Source organism: Callithrix jacchus, chromosome 17 (genome assembly GCF_049354715.1).
Source record: "Callithrix jacchus isolate 240 chromosome 17, calJac240_pri, whole genome shotgun sequence".
NCBI lineage: Eukaryota > Metazoa > Chordata > Mammalia > Primates > Cebidae > Callithrix > Callithrix jacchus.
The window spans coordinates 65,639,150-65,659,861 of NC_133518.1; the positions used below are offsets into that span (position 1 = coordinate 65,639,150).

Genomic DNA, 20,712 nt, shown 5'->3' on the forward strand with positions numbered 1-20,712 from the left:
ATTTGCTTGCAATGTCTTGGTAATTGTTGGGTAAACACATATGACAAAGAAAGAGGGCTGGGCACGGGGGCTCACGCCTGTAATCCCAGCACTTTGGGAGGCCAAGGCGGGTGGATCACAAGGTCAAGAGATTGAGACCATCCTGGTCAACATGGTGAAACCCCGTCTCTATTAAAAATACAAAAAAATATTAGCTTGGCATGGTGGCGTATGCCTGTAATCCCAGCAACTCAGGAGGCTGAGGCAGGAGAATTGCCTGAACCAAGGAGGCAGAGGTTGCAGTGAGCCGAGATCACGCCATTGCACTCCAGCTTGGATAACAAGAGCGAAACTCCATTTAAAAAAAAAGAAAGAAAGAAAGAAAGAAAGAAAGAAAGAAAGAAAGAAAGAAAGAAAGAAAGAAAGAAAGAAAGAAAGAAACACATGCCATAGCAAAATTACCTGACTGTAATTAATCTAAATTGTGCAATATTAACCACTAACTAAACAACATGAGGAGTATTTGTGATATGGTTTTCAGATCTCTACCAAGAAACCCTTTTTTACTCCATGGTTGCCTTAGCTGCTCAACAGATCTCCAGGTGGCCTTATCTTTACTAAATATAAAACAGAGTCATTTGAATCATTATGGTAAATCTCCCACAAATCCACAAATATCTTTTTTTTCCCCTACTAATCACTTAGGTTGCATCTTTGTAATTATTCTATTTTATTTTCAACATTTACTAATGGTTAAAAATAGTACTTATAAAGTAATAACAGGCCGGGGAGTGGTGGCTCATGCCTGTAAACCTAGCACTCTGGGAGGTCAAGACAGGCAGATCACCCAAGGTCAGGAGTTCGAAACCAGCCTGGCCAATATGGAAACCCTGTCTCTATTAAAAATACAAAACTTAGCCACGTATGGTGGTGCACGCCTGTAGTCCCAGCTACTCAAGAGGCTGAGGCAAGAGAATCACTTGAAACCAGGAGGCAGAGGTTTCAGTGAGCCAAGATCATGCCACTGCAATCCAACAGTGCAGCCTGGGCAACAGAGTGAGACTCTGTCTCAAAAAAAAAGTCTATCAATCAATCAATCAATGAAAAATAGTATTAACAGTGAAAATATATCAGACTAAAGTTAATTACCACTTTGGCTATGTCAGGTTTATGATTTTGAAAAAAGCACTAAAACTTCAATGAACCCTACCGCAAAAGGAAGTGAGAACTTCCTGTACTGACAAGAAGTCGTCTCTATTCCTTTTGATGAATAATGATTAACCTTTCATTTTAGATGACAAGTTACAGTTCTGTTTTCAAAGAGACATAGTAAAATAATTTAGAGAATTTTCAGCCCCATAACTAACTAGAAGTGCAAAATGGAAAACCATTTCTCTAATTCTTTTACTGTAAATATTTTTCTTAAGAATCCTCTAATAATGGTTCTTTGAGAAAAGTAGTTAAAATAAGATAAAAATTCACATAGAGCAGCCAGAGATAAGACAAACGTGGTAAAACGCACTGGTTAAATGTTAGTTCTCAGTTTTGATAACTGCACCATGGTGATGGCAAAAGTCAACATTGAGGGAAGCTCAGTGAAGGGTATACGGGAATTCTGTGCTGTTTTTGCAGTTTTTATGTTAAGTCCATAATTATTTCAAAATACACACTTAAAATGTATTCATCACTTCAGCAGTTTATATAGTTAAAGTGCTTTGAGAATAAAGAAACTATTTTATTTTGCAAAGAATATTTGCACTAAATCTCACAAATATATAGTACTTGGACTTTTCAAATTATGTATGCTTTAGAAAACTATAAATTCTGCACAGAAAATGTCAAGTTAAATTAGTCAAATTGCTGGAAAATACACACAGACACAGACACACACACACACACACACACACACACATTTTCAAAGTAAAGTGAGCAAAAAGTTGAGGAAATCCTGTTAGAACCATAACTTGCTAATACCCGTTACAGTTTAAAAAAGACATCTGGTTCTCTAAACTGTTGTCTCGATACTACCCCTTATATAACATTGTTATTGTTCTTCAATGAGAGCTATATGTGGAGTTAACAGGAAAGAGACAGCTATGACAAGAATAAACCTCAGAGAACATGCAGTATCAGGGCGTCTAACACCCTCCAGACTCAGGAACAGGATGTAAACGGATGAGGATAGGTGGAGACAGTGGTAGAGCCTTGGTCACACCTGAGAAGGCGCACTCTCCCAAGAGGGATTCAGAAGCACAATAAAAATGAAGCGAAACAAGACTAGACACTTGCACAAGATAAACCAAACCTACAGGTCAGTTGCAGACCATGATTCAGCTCCCTTCTACCAGAGGAGGAAATTAAGACCCAGAGAGGAAAAATGTGTCCAAGGCCACATAGCATCTTTAGGAATAGAAGGAGAACAAAGCCCAGTTCCCCTTCAGGATCTAAATCTTAATGGAAAACCCTAAGGTAGATGGGAAAAAGAGAACTTGTTGACATTGGCCCTTAGCCAAGGCAGAGGGTGATATAATAACAACTGATGTTTGCATAACTTCACCTCCTGGACCCTGGGGTGCTTGCAAACATCCATTCATTCATCCTGGTTCACTCATGTGAAATACGTAGGTGGTGTATGTTCATCATCATAGGGTGGTAAACAAAGACACAGTTGATACAGAATCTCCAAGGACGGGAGTGTGTCGCCAGCTAAGGACAAGTTTTATTATTATGGCCTTGCTTCTGAGTCAGTACGCTTGCCACCTTCCTTGTGCAAATAGTCTACTTTAAGCAATTTTCTATTTTATATATAAATAAGCACTTGGGGATAAAAAGAACCAAGAATTCAAATAATATGCTTACCCTCCCCCACTCAATCCTCCAAACACTTACTGACCACCAGCTATGATGATAGACACTCCTTAAAGTGTTGACTTTCATTTTCCTCTGGCTAATACTAACCCAAGTTGATCTGAGTGCTGCTCCAAAATTAACTAGAATATGTGACAACAGACACCACTATAAACTCCCTATTTTTTTATTTATTCCCATTCAAACTCATATCTTTTATTGTAAAGAGAAATATCTGCAGATATAACTGTAGATTCTATCAGCTCCCTCAATTGTCAGTGCATAATGATATCTGTGGTATGCTATGTCTGTGCCTTGTGTAGCCGCTACAGCATCCAATTATACTCATGATATGGTTTACAATGTGCCTGTGTTAGAACGAAGGAACCTGGGACTCACAAATGAAGTAGTGATATTGAAAAGAGGAAAAATGGTCCCGATGATGTAAAGGAAGAATTTATATTCACCAGTCAACAAAACAACTAAAGTAGCACACTAAATTTGTCCATTTCCATTGTCCCCAAATATAATAAGAGTCTATTCTATTTCCCGATTTTGTAAAAAAGAGAAAGGTGAAAATGACATGTATTCATTACTCCAAGAAATATTTATTGAGTCTCTAGTATATGCCAAGTACTAAGGATACAACACTGAATAAGACAGTCCATAATGTCTTCCAAGAAAATAGTTAAATTAACCATCATTGTAATAGTAAAGTAAGTACAGATTCAAACTAAATCCCTAGAACTTTCACAAGGGAAGAGAAGATGGAATAAACAAATTGAGGTTTGTATGTTTGGTGGCACTGCAAAACCTAGAAGTACTTTCTGAGCTATAAAACTGAATTTCATCTAGCAACATTTCAAGTGCATTTTATTATTTACTGTGCTCTGATTGTGCACCGGACCCTACTGGGCACTACAAAAAAAGAATCTCTTTACAATCCAGTGTGAGTGGGAAATCATAAATATGTAGGGTAAAGCATATGAAACTGCTGATAATGTTTCTTTGTAAAAGAAGACTTTTTTTAATGGTTCAGGCAAATACAATGGAACACTAGAAACTGGCCAGGCGCGGTGGCTCATGCCTGTAATCCCAACACTTTGGGAGGCCACGGCGGATGGATCACTAGGTCAGGAGTTCGAGAACCAGTGTGGCCAAGATGGTAAAACCCTGTCTCTATAAAAAAATACACAAATTAGCTGCGTGTGGTGGCAGGCGCCCATAATCCCAGCTACTCAGGAGGCTAAAGCAGGAGAATTGCTTGAACCTGGAAGGTGGAGGTTGCAGGGAGCCAAGATCACACCACTGCACTCTAGCCTGGGTGACAGAGCAAGACTCCATCTCAAAAAAAATAGTAATAATAGAAATGTCAAAAATCAGAAAAAAAAATAATGTCCAAATGAGACTATAAACTGAATGAAATCAGAGGGAAGATCATAGACAGGCTTTGTTAAGTGTGGACTTGAAGAAGTTTCCAGAAGGATGGGCAGAGTGGGTGAACAACAGGCCAGGGCAGTAAACACAGGGATGCAGGCAAGATCCTGAGAGTGGCTTGAGGAGACAGTGAGTAGATGAGTTGAGCTGGAGCTGAAGAATCTGGAAGGTGAGTGCTGGGAAAAGGAGCAAGTGGCAGCCTTCAGTCTGCAAGCCAGCTTATGGAACTCCTAATGGCTAAGGAATTTGGAAGCAATGCTATTCTCCTTGGAAATGTAAAACGTCTATGTGCAGATCATTCAGTGTGTCATCACATTCCATTACTTTTTGGCCAACTCTTTTAAATAAAGAGGAATTCACCTAAGGTAATGTTAGAGCATTCGTGGAATTCAAACAAACTGCATTAAGTAGCAGGAAGACCAGAGGTAATTATATTAGGCAAGGAGAATGCAAACATATTAGGTTGGAGCAAAAGTCCTTGTGATTTTTGCCATTACTTTCAATTCATTCATCCTGTCTCAAATATAAAACAGTCTCAAATAGACATTCATTCACCCTGCCTTAAACAGACTGAAATAAAAGACAGCCCTTTGGCATGGACCTCAGAAAAATGACACCTTCCTCTTCCTCATCCCCATATCTGACATTTGGTTAACTAAGTCCTATTTTTCTACTAAATATGATATTTATCTGTCCACTTCTGTCTACGCTCACTGCCAGTGCCCTAGTCCAAGCTTACATCAGTGCTCACCTGAACTACCATTATCACTTCCTAATGATCTTCCAATTTCTCCCTCTCCCCAACTACAACAAAAAACCTGGAGATAGATTTTTTGTTGTAGTTGGGGAGAGGGAGAAATATGTATTTATTGAATTATTACCTGAATTGGCTAAACTAGCCAAGCATATGGAGCACAGGTTTCTGGCTCATTCCCAGTATCTAACATATACTTTGTAGTTTACAACAAAAGAGGGATTCAATAAATAATTGCTGAATGAATTAATCAGTGAACAAATCCCAGATATAACTGGAGTGTCATTATGTAAATATGGAGAGTAAAGACAATGAGAAAAAACCGCAAATAAATTTGCCCAGCTGACCAGTATCCAGTGATCGCAGCATGTTGATGTGACAAAATCTCTCTATAAATACAAGAAAGCCACCAAGAAAACAATATAAAATATTACATAGATGTTAAAGATGGTCTACCTCAAGAATACATGAACAAGACAATAAGGTTTCCTAAAGGAAAGGTGAGTATTCACATTGTGTCACATGTAGCATACACATGTAGATTATATGAAAGCAGCTATTTCCATTGATACAAGTTGACAAGTCTGGGAATGTGAATTCTTCTGGTTACACCACTGGAATATGGTCAAAAAGAATAATGGGGGTAGAGTAGACTTGGTTTCCACTTGCCCACTGAGTGACCTCACAAATGTCACGGGACTTCTCTGATTGTTAATTTTCTCATTGACTGAAAATTAGACATAACAACACGCCTGTGATAAGGTGGTAGTTGGAACTAAATAAAATAGTGACACCCCTTTAGAATGGTCAACAACCATAGCAATGTTACTGTTATGATAGCCATTGTATTATATTTGTGTGTGTGTGTGTGTGTCTGTGTGTGTGTGTCTGTGTGTAGAGTGGGGTCTCACTGTATCACCCAGGCTGGTAATAATAGTACTTCATTTGAAAAGCTTGTGTATTTATTTTATTTATTTATTTTTTAAGAAATAGTTTCACTTTTGTCGCCTAGGCTGGAGTGCAGTGGCATCATGTCGGCTCACTGCAACCTCCGCCTTTCAGGTTCAAGCAATTCTCCTGCCTTAGCCTTCCGAATAGCTGGAATTGCAGGCACCCATCACCACGCTAGGCTAATTTTTTTTTTTTTTTTTGAGATGGAGTTTTGCTTTGTCACCCAGGCTAGAGTGCAGTGGTATGATCTCAGCTCACTGCAACCTCCACCTCCCAGGTTCAAGTGATCTCCTGCCTCAGCCTCCTGAGTAGCTGGGATTATAGGTGTGCTCCACCATGTCTGGCTAATTTTTGTATTTTTTAGTAGAGATGGGGTTTCACTATATTGATCAGGCTGGTCTTGAACTCCTGACCTCATGATCCACTTGCCTCATCCTCCCAAAGTGCTGGGATTACAGGCATGAGCCACTGTGCCTGGCTCTTTTTTTTTTTTTTCTTTTCTTTTGGTATTTTTAGTAGAGATAGGGTTTCACCATGTTGGCCAGACTGGTCTTGAACTCCTGACCTCAGCTGATCCACCTGCCTCGGCCTCCCAAAGTGCTGGGATTACCAGCGTGAGCCACCATACCCGGCCATGTATTTATTTTAAATCATCTGTCCATATTCATTGATTTTGACTCGTTAATAAAAAAATACTAGAGATAAAATTTAAAATAGGGTTTAAATTCAATGTCACAAATAGTTTTCATTTTAATTTTTAAAAACCTAATAAGGCTTATTCTTACAAGCACATTAGTATATTCATTTAATCTTCAAAACAACCCTCTGAGTAGTATTATATCTCCAACTTACAGATGAAGAAACTGAGGCACTAAAATGTCCAGTATCTCGGCCAAGATCTCATACCTAGTAATACCAACAGTCACTAAGAGCAAACGTTTACATGGTGGTTACCTTGTGGCAGCACTGTTCTAAGTGCTTTCCATACCTTACCTAATGTAATACTCCTAATGAATCTGTAAGATAGCCACCCTTACTGTCCCTAATTTACATATGATGGAAATGAGGCCCAGTGAGGTTCATTCATTTGCCAAGCAAGGTCCCACAGCTAGTAAATGGCAGAGCAGAGATTTGAAGCCAGGCAGAACCCTTCCTGTTAATCTAATGCAGTACTAACTCTCTTGGTGGCATTTATCCAGCTCTCTCTTCACCTAAGTGAATTTTCTAGACAAATATTGACTTCTTTCATAAACAAATATTACTTTATTCATGCTTTTTTTCATATTAACAAATCCCTGTCTTTTGTAAAATACTGTGCAACTTTCAGGATGGCCCAAGGTCAGTGTTATGGCTGCTGTCCTTTATCTGTCCTGCTTGTAGTTTTTACTTTAATTTTTACAGGAGGGGTAAGGTATCTTTTGTAGACATGAGCCAATCAATTGTCATTTTGTCACCTTGATTCTGCTGACTGCTTTGAAGCTAGAATTTATGTCTATTATAACTATTTCTAACATGAGATTTAATAAGCTTTGCATTGATGCCGACTCTATGGACTTAAGGACTGACTTTTATTACGACTATGGCAGATTTTAGCTGAGATGAGGGAGTCTGACCTATAGATAAGTACAAGTAATTATTTTACCAAATGAAAAATTGTGTATTTTATCCAGTGCTCATATTCCTGGGTTTTTTATTTTTTGGTAGGAGAGGGTTGTTTTTGTTGTTCTTATTGGTTTTGAGACGAAGCCTCGCTCTGTTGAGCAGGCTGTAGTGCAATGGTACAATCTCAGCTCACTGCAACTTCTGCTTCCCAGGTTCAAGCGATTCTCCTGGCCTCTGGAGTAGCTGAGATTACCAGCATGTGTCACCAAGCCTGGCTAATTTTGTATTTTTAGTAGAGATGGGGTTTTACTTCGTTGGCCAGGCTGGTTTCAAACTCCTGACTTCAAGTGATCCACCCACCTCGGCCTCCCAAAGTGCTGGGATTATAGGTGTGAGCCATCATGCCCGGCCATTCCTGTTTTTTAAATCACGATACATATCAGGCATATACATGAGTATGTTTAAAGTTCACTTTCATCTAGAAGATGAAATCTTTCAAAATGGAAGACTTACTCCCAAATCCAAGTCATACACCCTATCCACAAGCTGATGCTTTCTAACTCCTCATCCTGCTTTACTTCACTGCTTGTATTGTGTTCCAAATAGAATATAATATAAATTAATAACATTTAAATGGCAGTTCCTGCATATCGACCACTGTTCTAAGAAATTTTTCCATATGAATTCATGTAATGTTCACAATTTTTTTTTTTACAGATGAGGAAACTAGGTGCAGAAAGATTAAGTAACTTGCCAGTCCCATATCTAGGATTTGTGGAGCTAAAATTAGAACGCAAGAAATCTGGCTTGAGAATCTGTTCTATGAACTCGGCTCTACTGCCCCCTGAGAACTGTCCTAAAAGAACAGCACCTTTTTTGTTCACTGCAGAAGGCCCAGATGCTCAGTAAGTATTAGTTCACTCCCTGAATGAATTTCCATCTCCTCTCTGCCTATCCAAGTGCTCAACTCAGTTCACTCTGACTTTGGCCTCAAAGCTTGATTGTAACTTGGCCAAGATCTCATACCTAGTAATAACAACATACATGGGTTTGGATGTTATTATTCAAACAACATTCTGACAGGCAGAGTAACATTCCAGGCCCTTCTTCCACCTCCTGAAGACTTTACTGGTTGCACTGTCTGTTGGCTCACCCTCACCGGGCATGGAGCCCCAGACCTATTAGATGGTCAATAAATACTCATTGAACAACTGAGACTCTGACCTGTATCAGAGCTGTTGCCAAACGCAGAAGCTTGTGATCAAGTACTGTGACAACAGGATGGTGTCCTAGAAATTGCACTTAACTGAATGAAAAGATTTATTTTTACCTTTTGTGAACTGACCATGACAATTTCACAACTCTAGCCTTCAGTGTGTTTGTGTTCATTTTAAACATGAAAGCTTAGTATGTATAAGGCATTATACCTTTGGTATGAATTATGTACATATCACCTTTAAAAAACAATCCTATAAGCTAGGTGCCATTATAGGCCCATTGTACAGATAAAGTATCTGTCGAGAGGCTAATTTGTTACGGGTCACACAGCTAAAAATGCTAGAGCTAGGATTCAAACCCATGTATGTATGACTACAAAGCTTGGCTCTTACAACCCATGCTGTACTGTCTCCCTTTCTTTACCATTTTAAGCTTATGTCATATAATAACAAATATCATGATAATGATTGAGGCTTGAACCATAAACCATGAATTGAAGTAGTTTCCAATTACTAAGGGTCTTGAAATTAAAGTAAAACCTATAAATTCAACATTTACCTTTTATAAGCAAAAGCTTCATTAGCCATTTCTGACTTTTCTGGAAGAAATAAAGATGCCATGGCAAACAATAACTTCTCATTTTAGAGATTCAATCACTAAACAAGTATTTGTTGAACATCTGTTACTATGTCTTGTCCTGGGCTGAACGCTGGATATATATATACCAATAGTGCCTGAGACAAAAATGGCTTCTATCATCACAGAGACAGTTTAGAGAAGGAAGGAGTAAAGTAATCAAGCAACACACAGAGAATGACCGGGAAGTGAGAGCCGGTGTGTGGGGGTGCAAAAAAAAAGAGTCCATTCCAGGCAACGTGAGCAACAGGTGAGATAGCTACACAGGAGAGAATGTGACATCTTCTGGGAATCACCATGATGGAACTCCTGATAGAAGGCCTAACTAATGATTGGATTAGGGTTATGGGGAATCTTTGCAGGACTTTTAGCAGGGAAGGGAAATGCCATTACATGCATTTTAAAAAGATCAGGTTAGCCGGGCGGGCACGGTGGCTCACTCCTGTAATCCCAGCACTTGGGAGGCTGAGGCGGGCAGATCCACCTGAGATCAGGAGTTCGAGACCAGCCTGGTCAACACCATGAAACCCCCTTCTCTATTAAAAAAAATACAAAAATTAGCTGGCTGTAGTGGCGCACGCCAGTAATCCCAGCTACTCTAGAGGTTGAGGCATGAGAACTGCTTGAACCTGAAGGCAGAGGTTGCAGTGAGCCAGATAGTGCCACTGCACTCTAGCCTGGGGAATAGAGCAAGGCTGTCTTAAAAAAAAAAAAAATCAGTTTAACAATGGTGGGAAAAAAAAGTGGATTAGGGCCGGACAAGAATCAGAGTAGCCAGATGGATGTTGAATTTAACCAAGTGACGGTGGAAATTGAGACAGTAATAATAGAGACAGTGATGTGGGAATTGATTCTACATCTATTAAGAATGGATAGTCTTGATAATTGACAGATGCAGAGGAAGCAGCCGTAAGTGCCATGACATGAATGTTGTCTAGAGTGTAGTTTTTGAAAACCGAATGGATAGTGAGGTCCAAAATGGGAATCCAAGAGCAGTAGCAGAAGTGGAGAAGATGGCGTTCAGAGTTGCACATGTGTGGCTTTGACTTGGCAGCTGGATTTTGGGGTCTGACGCTTAGTGGAGCAGGCTAGGTTCCAGGTGGAGGCTTTCTAATTATCATCAGATAGATGGTACCTGAGGAGAGGAAGTGGAAGGGCTCACCGAGGAAGAGCAGAAAAGCAAAGGGGCAAAGTCAAAGCATCCTGTAAGAAGGCAAAAAAGCGACACTCATAGAGATGAGGAATGAACCTCCAGAGGCGTCAGAGCAGATTGGAAGAGACACATTCAGGCTCCATTTAACCAGAATAATTGCTTTGTCAAAATGGAAGCGCCATGAAGCATCGGTGATGGCGCTTTCCCACCAACCATCCGTCCAACACAAACCCACCTGCTTCAAAGAGACTGCCTCACGCAGTGACTCACTTAGGACAGCCGCATTCTCTGCCCCTGCCTCTTGTCTAGTGAAGCTGGCTCCCGAGGCTTCGGGGCCGCTCCACAGGGCCCTGAGGACACCTCCCCCGGAGACCCTGCCTCAAGCCTCGCGGCACCCACACAGCCGAGCACCGGCTACCATACTTACCGCGCCGGAGAGATGGTCCCTCCTTCACGCCGCCAGTCTCCAAACCGTCCTTCTCATTGTCCCTGCTGCTGTCACCTGCTGTTGCATATCGAGGGTCCCGTCCAGTCTCAGCCTGTCCCGTCCTCCCCCAGCCTATTCCCAGTCCCCTCAACCTCAGAGACACCGCGGCCAGCCACACCGTTGGTTTTCCAATCAAATCCTCCTCCAGGCCGCTAACCGGCGTTGGCCAGGCCAATGCCAACAATTCTTCCCCCGCCCCCTGGGACGCTTCAGCCAATCGGGAGCAGCCATGCTGCGCAGTGCAGAGCGCCATAGCAACGGATGTCGCCTACCACGGAGTCGCTGTAGCAACCAGAGACGCGAGAGGTCCAGCCCCAAGCTTGCAAGCAGAAGAGAAGGCAGGTGATGCTGAAGGCTGTGCTGTAGCTACTTCACTGGAACCTAGAGCTAACTGAGAACAGGTCTCCTAAACGTTGTAGATTTTTCTGGATTTAGGGTGCCTAATCTGTGATGGGAAAGGGCAGCAACATCTTGGAGTGTTTACTTTCAAGAACTGCTATGGACTAAAAATCACATCAATTTTCTTTTAAAGCAAAGATTTAATTTGATAAAGAATCCATGCAACAAGCTAAATACCTTTCATACGGTATGAAAACGTCTTCAGTTATTCAAGCCTCAGGCAATGAGAATATGGTGCCATAGCACCATATTTTTCACAAAAATAAGAGTGACCTGGGATTCAAGAGACCTGTACCGTACAACTATCAAAAGTTCATTTTGTGGCCTTGGACAAGTCACTTCACCTTTTGTGAAAGTCTGAAGCTTCTTTCAGATTTCTGAACTGCATTAGATAATGCTTTAAAAATATACTTGACATTCTGTAACTTGAAATACATGAACAATGGGCAGTCCACAGTGGCTCACGCCTGTAATTCCAGCACTTTGGGAGGCAGAGGCAGGTGGATCACGAGGTCAGATCAAGACCATCCTGGCCAACGTGGTGAAACCCCATCTCTACTAAAAATACAAAGACTAGCTGGGCGTGGTGGTGCACAACTGTAATCCTAGCTACTCAGGAGGCTGAGGCACGAGAATCACTTGAACCCGAGAGGTGGAGGTTGCAATGAGTTGAGACCACACCACTGCACTCCAGCCTGGCAACAGAGAGAGACTCCATCTCAAAAAAATAAAAATAAATGAAAATTGCCAATTTATTGAGTGCTCAATTTTGTGCTGGGCACCATTTCAAATTCTTTCCTTATTTATTTCACTTAGTTATAATATGGAGGTACAAGAAGTTTCCTAAGTAGTCCAGTATGGCAGAGGTAGTGAGTGATGGAGTCAGGGTAGAACCAACTTGAGTCTGGTCTTAAGCAAAATGATGCTCCTTTGACAATTTCTTCAAGTACTGGGCCCTATTCAACCCCATCTTGGTATCACTAAATGCTCATGAGTGTGTCAACACTGGTGATTAAATCTCCCCAAACTGGATTTTAAATGAATACAGTGACCCTAATGCTTCTCTGGTTTGGATAGTAAGCAGGCCCACTGGGGTAACAATACTTAGGCTTGTGTAATTGAAAACATTTTTTAAAATGAATACAGTCCTATTTTGGTAATGCAGAAAAACCCAAACTCCAGTGAGTATACCAGAACTAATTAAACTTCAGAGAACATAAAACCATCAGGATTTATGTTACCAATAAAGCAAAACAAGGTGACAGGGGCAAGGAGACTGATGCAGAGTAGAAAAAGTGTTCTATACATACATTCCAAATATTAAGCAGTCGGCCTGGCTTGGTGGCTCATGCCTATAATTCCAGCACTTCGGGAGGCTGAGGCAGGAGGATCACTTGAGGTCAGGAGTTCGAGACCAGGTTGGCCATCATGGTGAAACCCTGTTTCTACTAAAAATAGAAAAATCAATGGGCATGGTGGTACATGCCTCTAATCCGTACTACTCAGGAGGCTGAGGTACAAGAATTGCTTGAACCTAGGAAGCAGAAGTGCAGTGAGCCAATATCATCCCACTACACTCCAGCCTGAGAGACACAGCAAGACTGTCTCAAAAAATAAATAATTATTAAGCAATAAGACATGACTCCACTGAACTTCACATCTCCACCAGAATACCAATTGTACTTCCCATCTTTCTAGTACTCAGTAAAATCAAAGTCTTAAACTAATTTTTTGGCCACCCCAGAGTATTTCTGAACTTCCCTAAAAGCTGCAGAGATTGAGGCAAGAATGACATTGGCTCTATAAGAGAAGTGCACTATCATCTCAAATGTTAAGGGTCCCTCTGTGACATAAAAAATAAAATCCCATAAGAGATCTTGCACCAAGCTTATAGCTTATGTAGCAGGGCTCAAAACTATGAAAACATCCTCTTTTGTTTTCTAATGCCTTTTATTATTTAAAATGAAAAGCATAATGTAAATTATACAGTTCGAAAGTAAAACAGCATAATGTCTTAACTGCAGCATAAAGAACAAATAAAGGTAACAAATATGCATTTAAATAGATATTCAGGATCAACTCAAGAAGATAAAACCACTTCCCAAAATTTATAAAATGCCTTTAGACCAATGGTCTAGACCAAGAATAGAACTGATATTCAAGAGATAAAATATGCCTTTATTGGCTGCATCAAACAGAGCTCACTCTTCCTCTTTCCCCCTCTCTGCTTACAGAATCTCAGGGTCTAGAGACAGGAATTATAAATTTACCAAAAAAAATTTTTCCCCTAAAATAAACGTAAATTTTCAAATGAAATTTCCAAAAGCGTGTCTATCTCCATCTTATTCCAAAGGCTATCAAATTCATGGTGAGGTATCAGAAGTTTTTCAGTGCAGAAAACACAGGAGGAAAGTGTTCCACATATGCCAAATGAAACACAAACCAAGACCTGTAATTTGCTGTTAAGGGAAGTAATTCATAATAAAACTAGTCACTAAAAACAAAGAAAGTCCTGTACCCAAGAGTTCAATATTACCATGCACATCATAACATATCACACAGCAAGATTTGTAAAAATCGGGGGAATAAATGGACCAGCCATTTCTTAGAGAGCTTTAATTACAAGTATCTCTTAGCTATCAAACACCTTTGTAAAACAAACACTATTTTATTTTATTTTTTCTCACTGTTTCTTTTCTCTCTCCTACTGAAAACTATTAGGGGGCAAGAAACAGACATCACTCATTTTCCTTCCTTTTCTATCCCATCTCAAGCTGAGAAAGAAAATGTGGCTCTTCTAATAATCAGAGTTCGAAGTAGAAACAACAGCCAACAACTAATTCAGTAGACTTTTATTGCTCAATCAACTTCATAACATCTCCAAAAAGAAAATAGTTTTCATCTAACAATTATGAAACAAATTTGAAAGGCAGGATCATTCACATTATAGACCTGGTAGAGGCTTTTACTTCATATAAATGAAAAATATCAGTTCTACAATTTAAACGTTTAATTTACTTTGGATTTTATTATAGAAGAAAATATCATTGTAATTATAAAAGCCATAAAAAGTGAAACTGTACTGTGAAATTACATCAAGATATCAAATTTTATATAAATGAACAATAAAATTCAGTTTTTATTTATTTAAACATAGTAAACACTGGAAGACAATCTCCCCCATGGAGGGAAAAAAGAACCCTTGAATAATACAACAAAAGAAAAGGCATAACACAAAAACTAATCAGTGTGCAAAAATCTGATTTAAAAAAACAAAACAAAACTGAGGTTTAACAATTACTCTAAGTCAAATGTTGAAGTCAATATATGCTAATTAAATTTCATTGTAAAAATGATCTTTGGATTATTACATTTCCCACTATGTTTTCCTATAATCAACACTTAATGTTACTTTTTGAAAAATTAGAAAAGAGATCAATTTATATTAAGATTGCCAAATTTTGCAATTTGAACACTATTTTAAACTTTGAATGTCCTTAAAGTCTTTAAATTGACTTTCTAAAATAAATAATTGTTGGAATAAACCAAAATATTTCCACATATTTGCATTGCATTTGATAAAAATGATGTGATCTACATAAATACATTTAAAACATTAAGTTATTTCATATAAACATTTTTAATTACAAGGTTTTTAACAATGGCTTACACATTTGAAATCTGAGCACTGTAAAACAGGATTCACATGTTAAACTGCTGAGCACATTTACAGAACTGATGTACATCACATAATCCTTTAAACAGCAAGCTCTGGTGTTATACCTCAGTTTCAGAAAGCATTTTTCTTTCAACAGAATTTTGAACCTGCTTTTGTGAAAGAAAAAAATTAGAAAGCTATTATACTCACACAGAAAATTTAAGTATGTGGAAGAAATAAACTTTTTTTGGATGAAGAAAACAAATTAATTTTGAGTGATAAACAAATCTGCTTTACAAATAGATGCATCCGCACATAAAATATTTTGTGTTAAACATCTTTACAGAAGACTTGGCAAATATGAACAATGGTATGCCACAGCTTTTTAAAACAACTTTTAACAGATTTAAGATCAGTATCATTCACATTCACACAAACACACACACACTTTAGAAAGACTGTGTGCTTCGCTTCGGCATATGTAATATTATTAAAGAACATATAGAATCATCCTTTCATCATAAGGAATTTAGTTCATTGTTTTCTCAAAAGCTGCTATTTTAGATTGAAACAGCATTCAGGAAAAAAAGTACATTTCAGATGATCAGCATCAGGATTTACTACAGACTTTGTAAACAGGTATCTATAAATAAATAAACTAGGGCGAAGAAAAGAATATCCTGAGGTGGCTCTGTGGCCAGGGTACTCAGTAGCACTAAGCTCCATTCTGGAAATCAAGGCATCTAAAGAAAGTGCAGGGCTGTTATCTGAATTCATTTCGTAAATGGAGTATGTACAGGTTTAATTATTTTGCACCTTGAGGTAAATCAGTACATAGCAACTACTACTGTTTATATACAGTTATTTAAGGCAACTTTATTTAAAAATCAATATATGTAGTAAATTATATGTCACTGTCTCGCAATGAATGCTATCCATGATTGTTATTTTTCAAAAACAGTGGAAGAAATATCATAATCACTTAAAACAAGCAGTTAATTACTTAAACATGCGTTACCTTTGCTCTTAAATGGAGTAGTCAGATCATTTTGTAAGTCAAGTAGTCAAAAGAAAGCAGAAACCACTAACAATTAGAAGCATCGTAAAAACATTTTGAGTGCAAAGTATTTTGCAAGTGACGGTTTTTCTGGCACTGGATAATTACTATACATAATTAAATAAAATCATAGAAACACTATGATCCCAGGTAGTTTTCAGTTTTAAAATTTCTTCCTGTAAAATAATTACAGTTGTTACCCCTGATGTCCAGACACAAGGAAACGATGTGAGGAAATCTTCTTGTTCAGGTATATCAGGGGAGTTGTAAAAATAGCAGCAAATACTGGGGTCTTTGGAAATAATTACGCTGCTACGAATAAAACGGAATCATTACAATGGAAGCTCATAAGCAATAATAAGCACCGTGGGTAATAGTCTATCAATTGCCAACAGAGTCTAACTCTTTTTAGGCAGTACCAAATGATGACAGCTATATGTTTTCTAAAGAAAAGCAGCTATATTTCCAACCTCTCATCTGAGGCAGAAGTTGAATCCATCATTTTAACCAGATTCTCACAATGTGGTCTTAGAAGAGGACATTACATTAGTTAATAAATAGTTTATAATGAATTTCAAACACCAGACTTGCTAAAATATCAGCTTTTGGCATTCCTCATGATCCTTTATTAGACTTCTGTACTTTAATTATATGGTTAAAGTGAGCGTTGGAATTTCATTAAAATTTTTGCCCTAATATTCATGTCACCATTTTTGATATTTCTGTGGCTTCTCAATACTCATTTGTTTTTGTAAATTCTTCTCTTGTCAAATCAGTTTCACAACCCCATTCATCCAGTCCTACAGGCTTAACAACTTTTTTCTATTTCATGTGGAGCTAAGAGTATATAAAAGATGACTAAAAAGCTTTGTTAGACTTTAAAAAGCTCAGAAAAGCAAAAACAAATACATAAAATAAGAATGCCATCAATCTGAGCTACATATAAAATTATGTCTAATTTCCTTTTTAAAATATAAATATGGCAGTGCTTTATATCAAAGATGTAAAATCTATCAATTGCTTTAAGATAAACATAAATGCAAGTGAGCACCAACTATTTACATTAACAATTTACTCTATTTGTTACTTTTCCAAATGTTTATATAATATTTAAGCATCATCACTTAAAATAAATATTTTAAAATAAAATCACAGGTAATAAGCAATTAAATATAATCTACAAAAGTGAAAAAATAACAACATAAAGAGAAAATGAAAGGTAATTCTTAATAAAGTAATACTGATCATAGACCCATCTGAGAGAATTCTGACTCCTGATTATTTAAGCATACTACTTAAAAGAGAAAATCAGTCAATCAAGAACTTGAACCTGATGGAAACTAACCATTTTAAGACAAAGAGAGACAAGGCAGAGAACAGAGTGGGAATTACAGGCTTTAAAAGAGTATAGGGATTCAGAAAAAAAAAAATTCTACAAGGCATCAAAATCTAACTACTGCAAATTGGCATTGCATAACTTTTTAAATTCATGAAGTTATAAATGGTACGGGTGCTTAATTATCAAATCACCTGCAATTTTACTTGTCTGTCACAATGGATACCTAGATATGAAGGTTTTAAGATTAAAAAAAAATTAACATAAAAGTTAAAAACTATCATTATTAAAGTTTCCATTGTTCTACATTCATCTCTGTGGCTAAGAAAATGCCAGTTAGTGAAACATGATGACATCTACGGAAATGAAACACACAGAGAAGCCCTGAAATGTTACCACGTTTCCCATAGCACTGGTATAGACTCCCTATTCTTCCCATGAAGAACAAAAGTGAAATAATATCTGACAATTTCTAGAAACACATAAAAATTATAAACATATAAACAAAGTATCACTTAAGGTTTGTATGAATTGCCATTGATGAACAAAGAGGTTTAAGAAAAGCAGACTGAAAGCATTTCTCCACATCCTTCTATTGCAAAACAGAAATTTTTTTTTCCAACAGAATAAATATTTTAATAGTTAAGAACTGTGTACCTCACTTCAAAGACAACAATTGATTATATACATAGTCTCCACGGTGCTCATAACAAACTCCAGACACTACTTTTAAAAACCCAGTAGTCACGCATAAACAGCATGACATACAATATTGTTTTATACAGTGACATGATAAACACACATTACATATGTATGTATCTATATGTATAATGCCTCTTGGTTCAATTCTATAATGAAGTTTCAGCATCCACGTATTTCTTTCTTGGTTCATCTTCAAAACTTATTTTCACACTCACAGGTTTATCAGGACTATTTAAAACAAAGAATGAGAGTAAATAATTTTTAAACATAAATATTCCATTCTAAACTTGGCTAACAATGAGTATATTAAACCTTCTGAGATTACTATTACCACTACAAACTTATTACTTACTAATAGAATTTTACCTTTTTCTAAATCAATAAGCCTAACTGGAGAGGTGAATATTAAAAATTCTGCTTTTAAAAACTGCATATATTTCCAATTAAAATTCCTATTTTCCTTACAACTAAAGGGGGGGGGGTTCCTTAAAATAGGGCACTATATGGTCAGAAACTGTTGGATTACTTTTATTTCATATACGAACAGTTATATAGTATGTGACTTTTATTCTACTGAAAAATCTATTAATTTATAAATCTTTGTTGGGCTGTGCACAGTGGCTCACGCCTGTAATACCAACACTTTGGGAGGCTCAGGCGGGTGGATCACAACAAGGTCAGAAGTTCAAGACCAGCCTGACCAACATGGTGAAACCCCGACTTACACTAAAAATACAAAAAGTAGCCAGGCATGGTGGCGCATGCCTGTAATCCCAGCTACTCAGGAGGCTAAGGCAGGAGAATCACTTGAACCTGGGAAGTGGAGGCTGCAGTGAGCCAAGATCAAGCCATTGCACTCAAGAGCAAAACTCCACCTCAAAAAAAAACAAAAGTAAATAAATCTGTTAATACAGATAGGTATCAAATAACTTCCAAAAAGGTTACAAGTTTACAGAACTTCTCACCCCAAATTTGGTTCATAAATACAAAACCAATATACCTATTCCATATATATATATGGGTGTGTGTGTGTGTGTGTGTGTATATGGTGTGTGTATATATATGGAATAGGTGTATTGGTTTTGTATTTATGAACCAAATTTGGGGTGATAAGTTTTGTAAACTTGTAACCTTTTTGGAAGTTATTTGATACCTATCTGTATTAACAGATTTATTTACTTTTTGAGGCAGAGTATATATGGTGTGTGTATATATATACATGGAATATATATATATATATATATTTTGAGGCAAAGTATATATATATATATATTATTATTTTTTTTTTTTTTTTTGAGAGAGTTTCACTCTTGTTGCCCAGGTTGGAATGCAACGGCATGATCTCAGCACACAGCAACCTATGCCTCCCAGGTTCAAGTGATTCTTCTGCCTCAGCCTCCTGAGTAGCTGGGATTACAAACATAAGCCACCACGCCCAGCTAATTTTTGTATTTTTAGCAGAGACGGGGGTTTCACCATGTTGGTCAGGCTGGTCTTGAACCCCTGACCTCAAGTGATCTGCCCACCTCAGCCTCCCAAAGTGCTGGGATTATAGGCCTGAGCTACCGCACCTGGCCCACCTATTCTATATTTTTAAGTTAGTATGACACAATGACTCTATGTACATGAATTTAATTGATTAACTGTAACATGAATACCTAAGTTCTAGAAAAAGTTTTTATAAAGTGTAAAAACACACTATGGTTTGCTTTCTTCTCCAGACAAACTGAAAGAAAGACCCACCCCCCAAACATTTTCTTGTTAAACCACATAGCCAAGGCATTATCTTTCTTCCTATGTGATTTTGAAGTGCAGGGCAACCCAAACAAAAAGCAGAAGTATAAAAAATGTTAGTTACTATTGTAAGGACTTTATTTTTTTGTGATAATTATACTAACAGGGTTGGGGTGCTGAAACAATGTGAACAATTACTAACAGTAAAAAGAATATTTAGAAAAATGCTGGCTGTAATGAATGATCCAAAATCACAAAGAGTTTAACTTTAAAACTTTTTAAGATTAAAGACTGAAGAAAGGAACAGCCAGCTGAGAAATTAGAACTCAGATGACAGAAGAGAAAAACATATGATAGAGAGTAAGTAGGAAATAGGTTCTAAAAGAGGGTAGGGAAAGAATGAGAAAAAGCTAATCAATTATTATCAGAAGATAGAGCTAAGACAGCAAGTGAACAAAAATAACTATGTGACTAAATGCCTAGAAAAGTTTTCACCTGATGCCCAAGCAGAATACACAGACACCCAACATAGCATCTCACACAAACTGTACATAAAAAGTATGTGTTGAATATGAATGACCGAGCACCCTCCAAGTCAGAAACTCATTTCTCTAGGGGCTTAAGAGATTAAAGTACTAAAAATTACCAAAACAGAATCCCTGAGGGTTTAGTTCTTGAAGTGAGGACAAAAGAAAGAAAAAGGGTTACATAACAAGAAATGTAAGAAAGAGGTTACGAAATACATTCAATATATGGCCCACT

The 20,712-nt window shown here is 37.7% G+C and overlaps 2 protein-coding genes across 50 annotated transcripts in view; both read right to left on the minus strand.

The window, feature by feature from the left end:
• The window catches only part of NEK10 (NIMA related kinase 10), a 260,598-nt gene extending 249,352 nt beyond the window's left edge, over positions 1-11,246 (minus strand). For 21 of the 22 annotated variants that reach the window (XM_078354426.1, XM_078354423.1, XM_054247045.2 and 18 more), the window contains exon 1: positions 11,005-11,246. The gene's annotated coding sequence lies outside the window, so the exon portion shown is untranslated. Of the gene's footprint in view, positions 1-10,812; positions 10,945-11,004 lie in introns of those variants that run through there. The other variant, XM_035278157.3, reaches the window with a different exon arrangement.
• A 3,054-nt stretch (positions 11,247-14,300) lies between these two features.
• The window catches only part of SLC4A7 (solute carrier family 4 member 7), a 102,305-nt gene continuing 95,893 nt past the window's right edge, over positions 14,301-20,712 (minus strand). For all 28 annotated transcript variants that reach the window (XM_078354421.1, XM_035278177.3, XM_078354419.1 and 25 more), the window contains one exon: positions 14,301-18,444. In XM_078354421.1, coding sequence (XP_078210547.1) covers positions 18,363-18,444 — 82 coding nt within the window. In that variant the 3' untranslated portion in view covers positions 14,301-18,362. The remainder of the gene's footprint in view (positions 18,445-20,712) is intronic.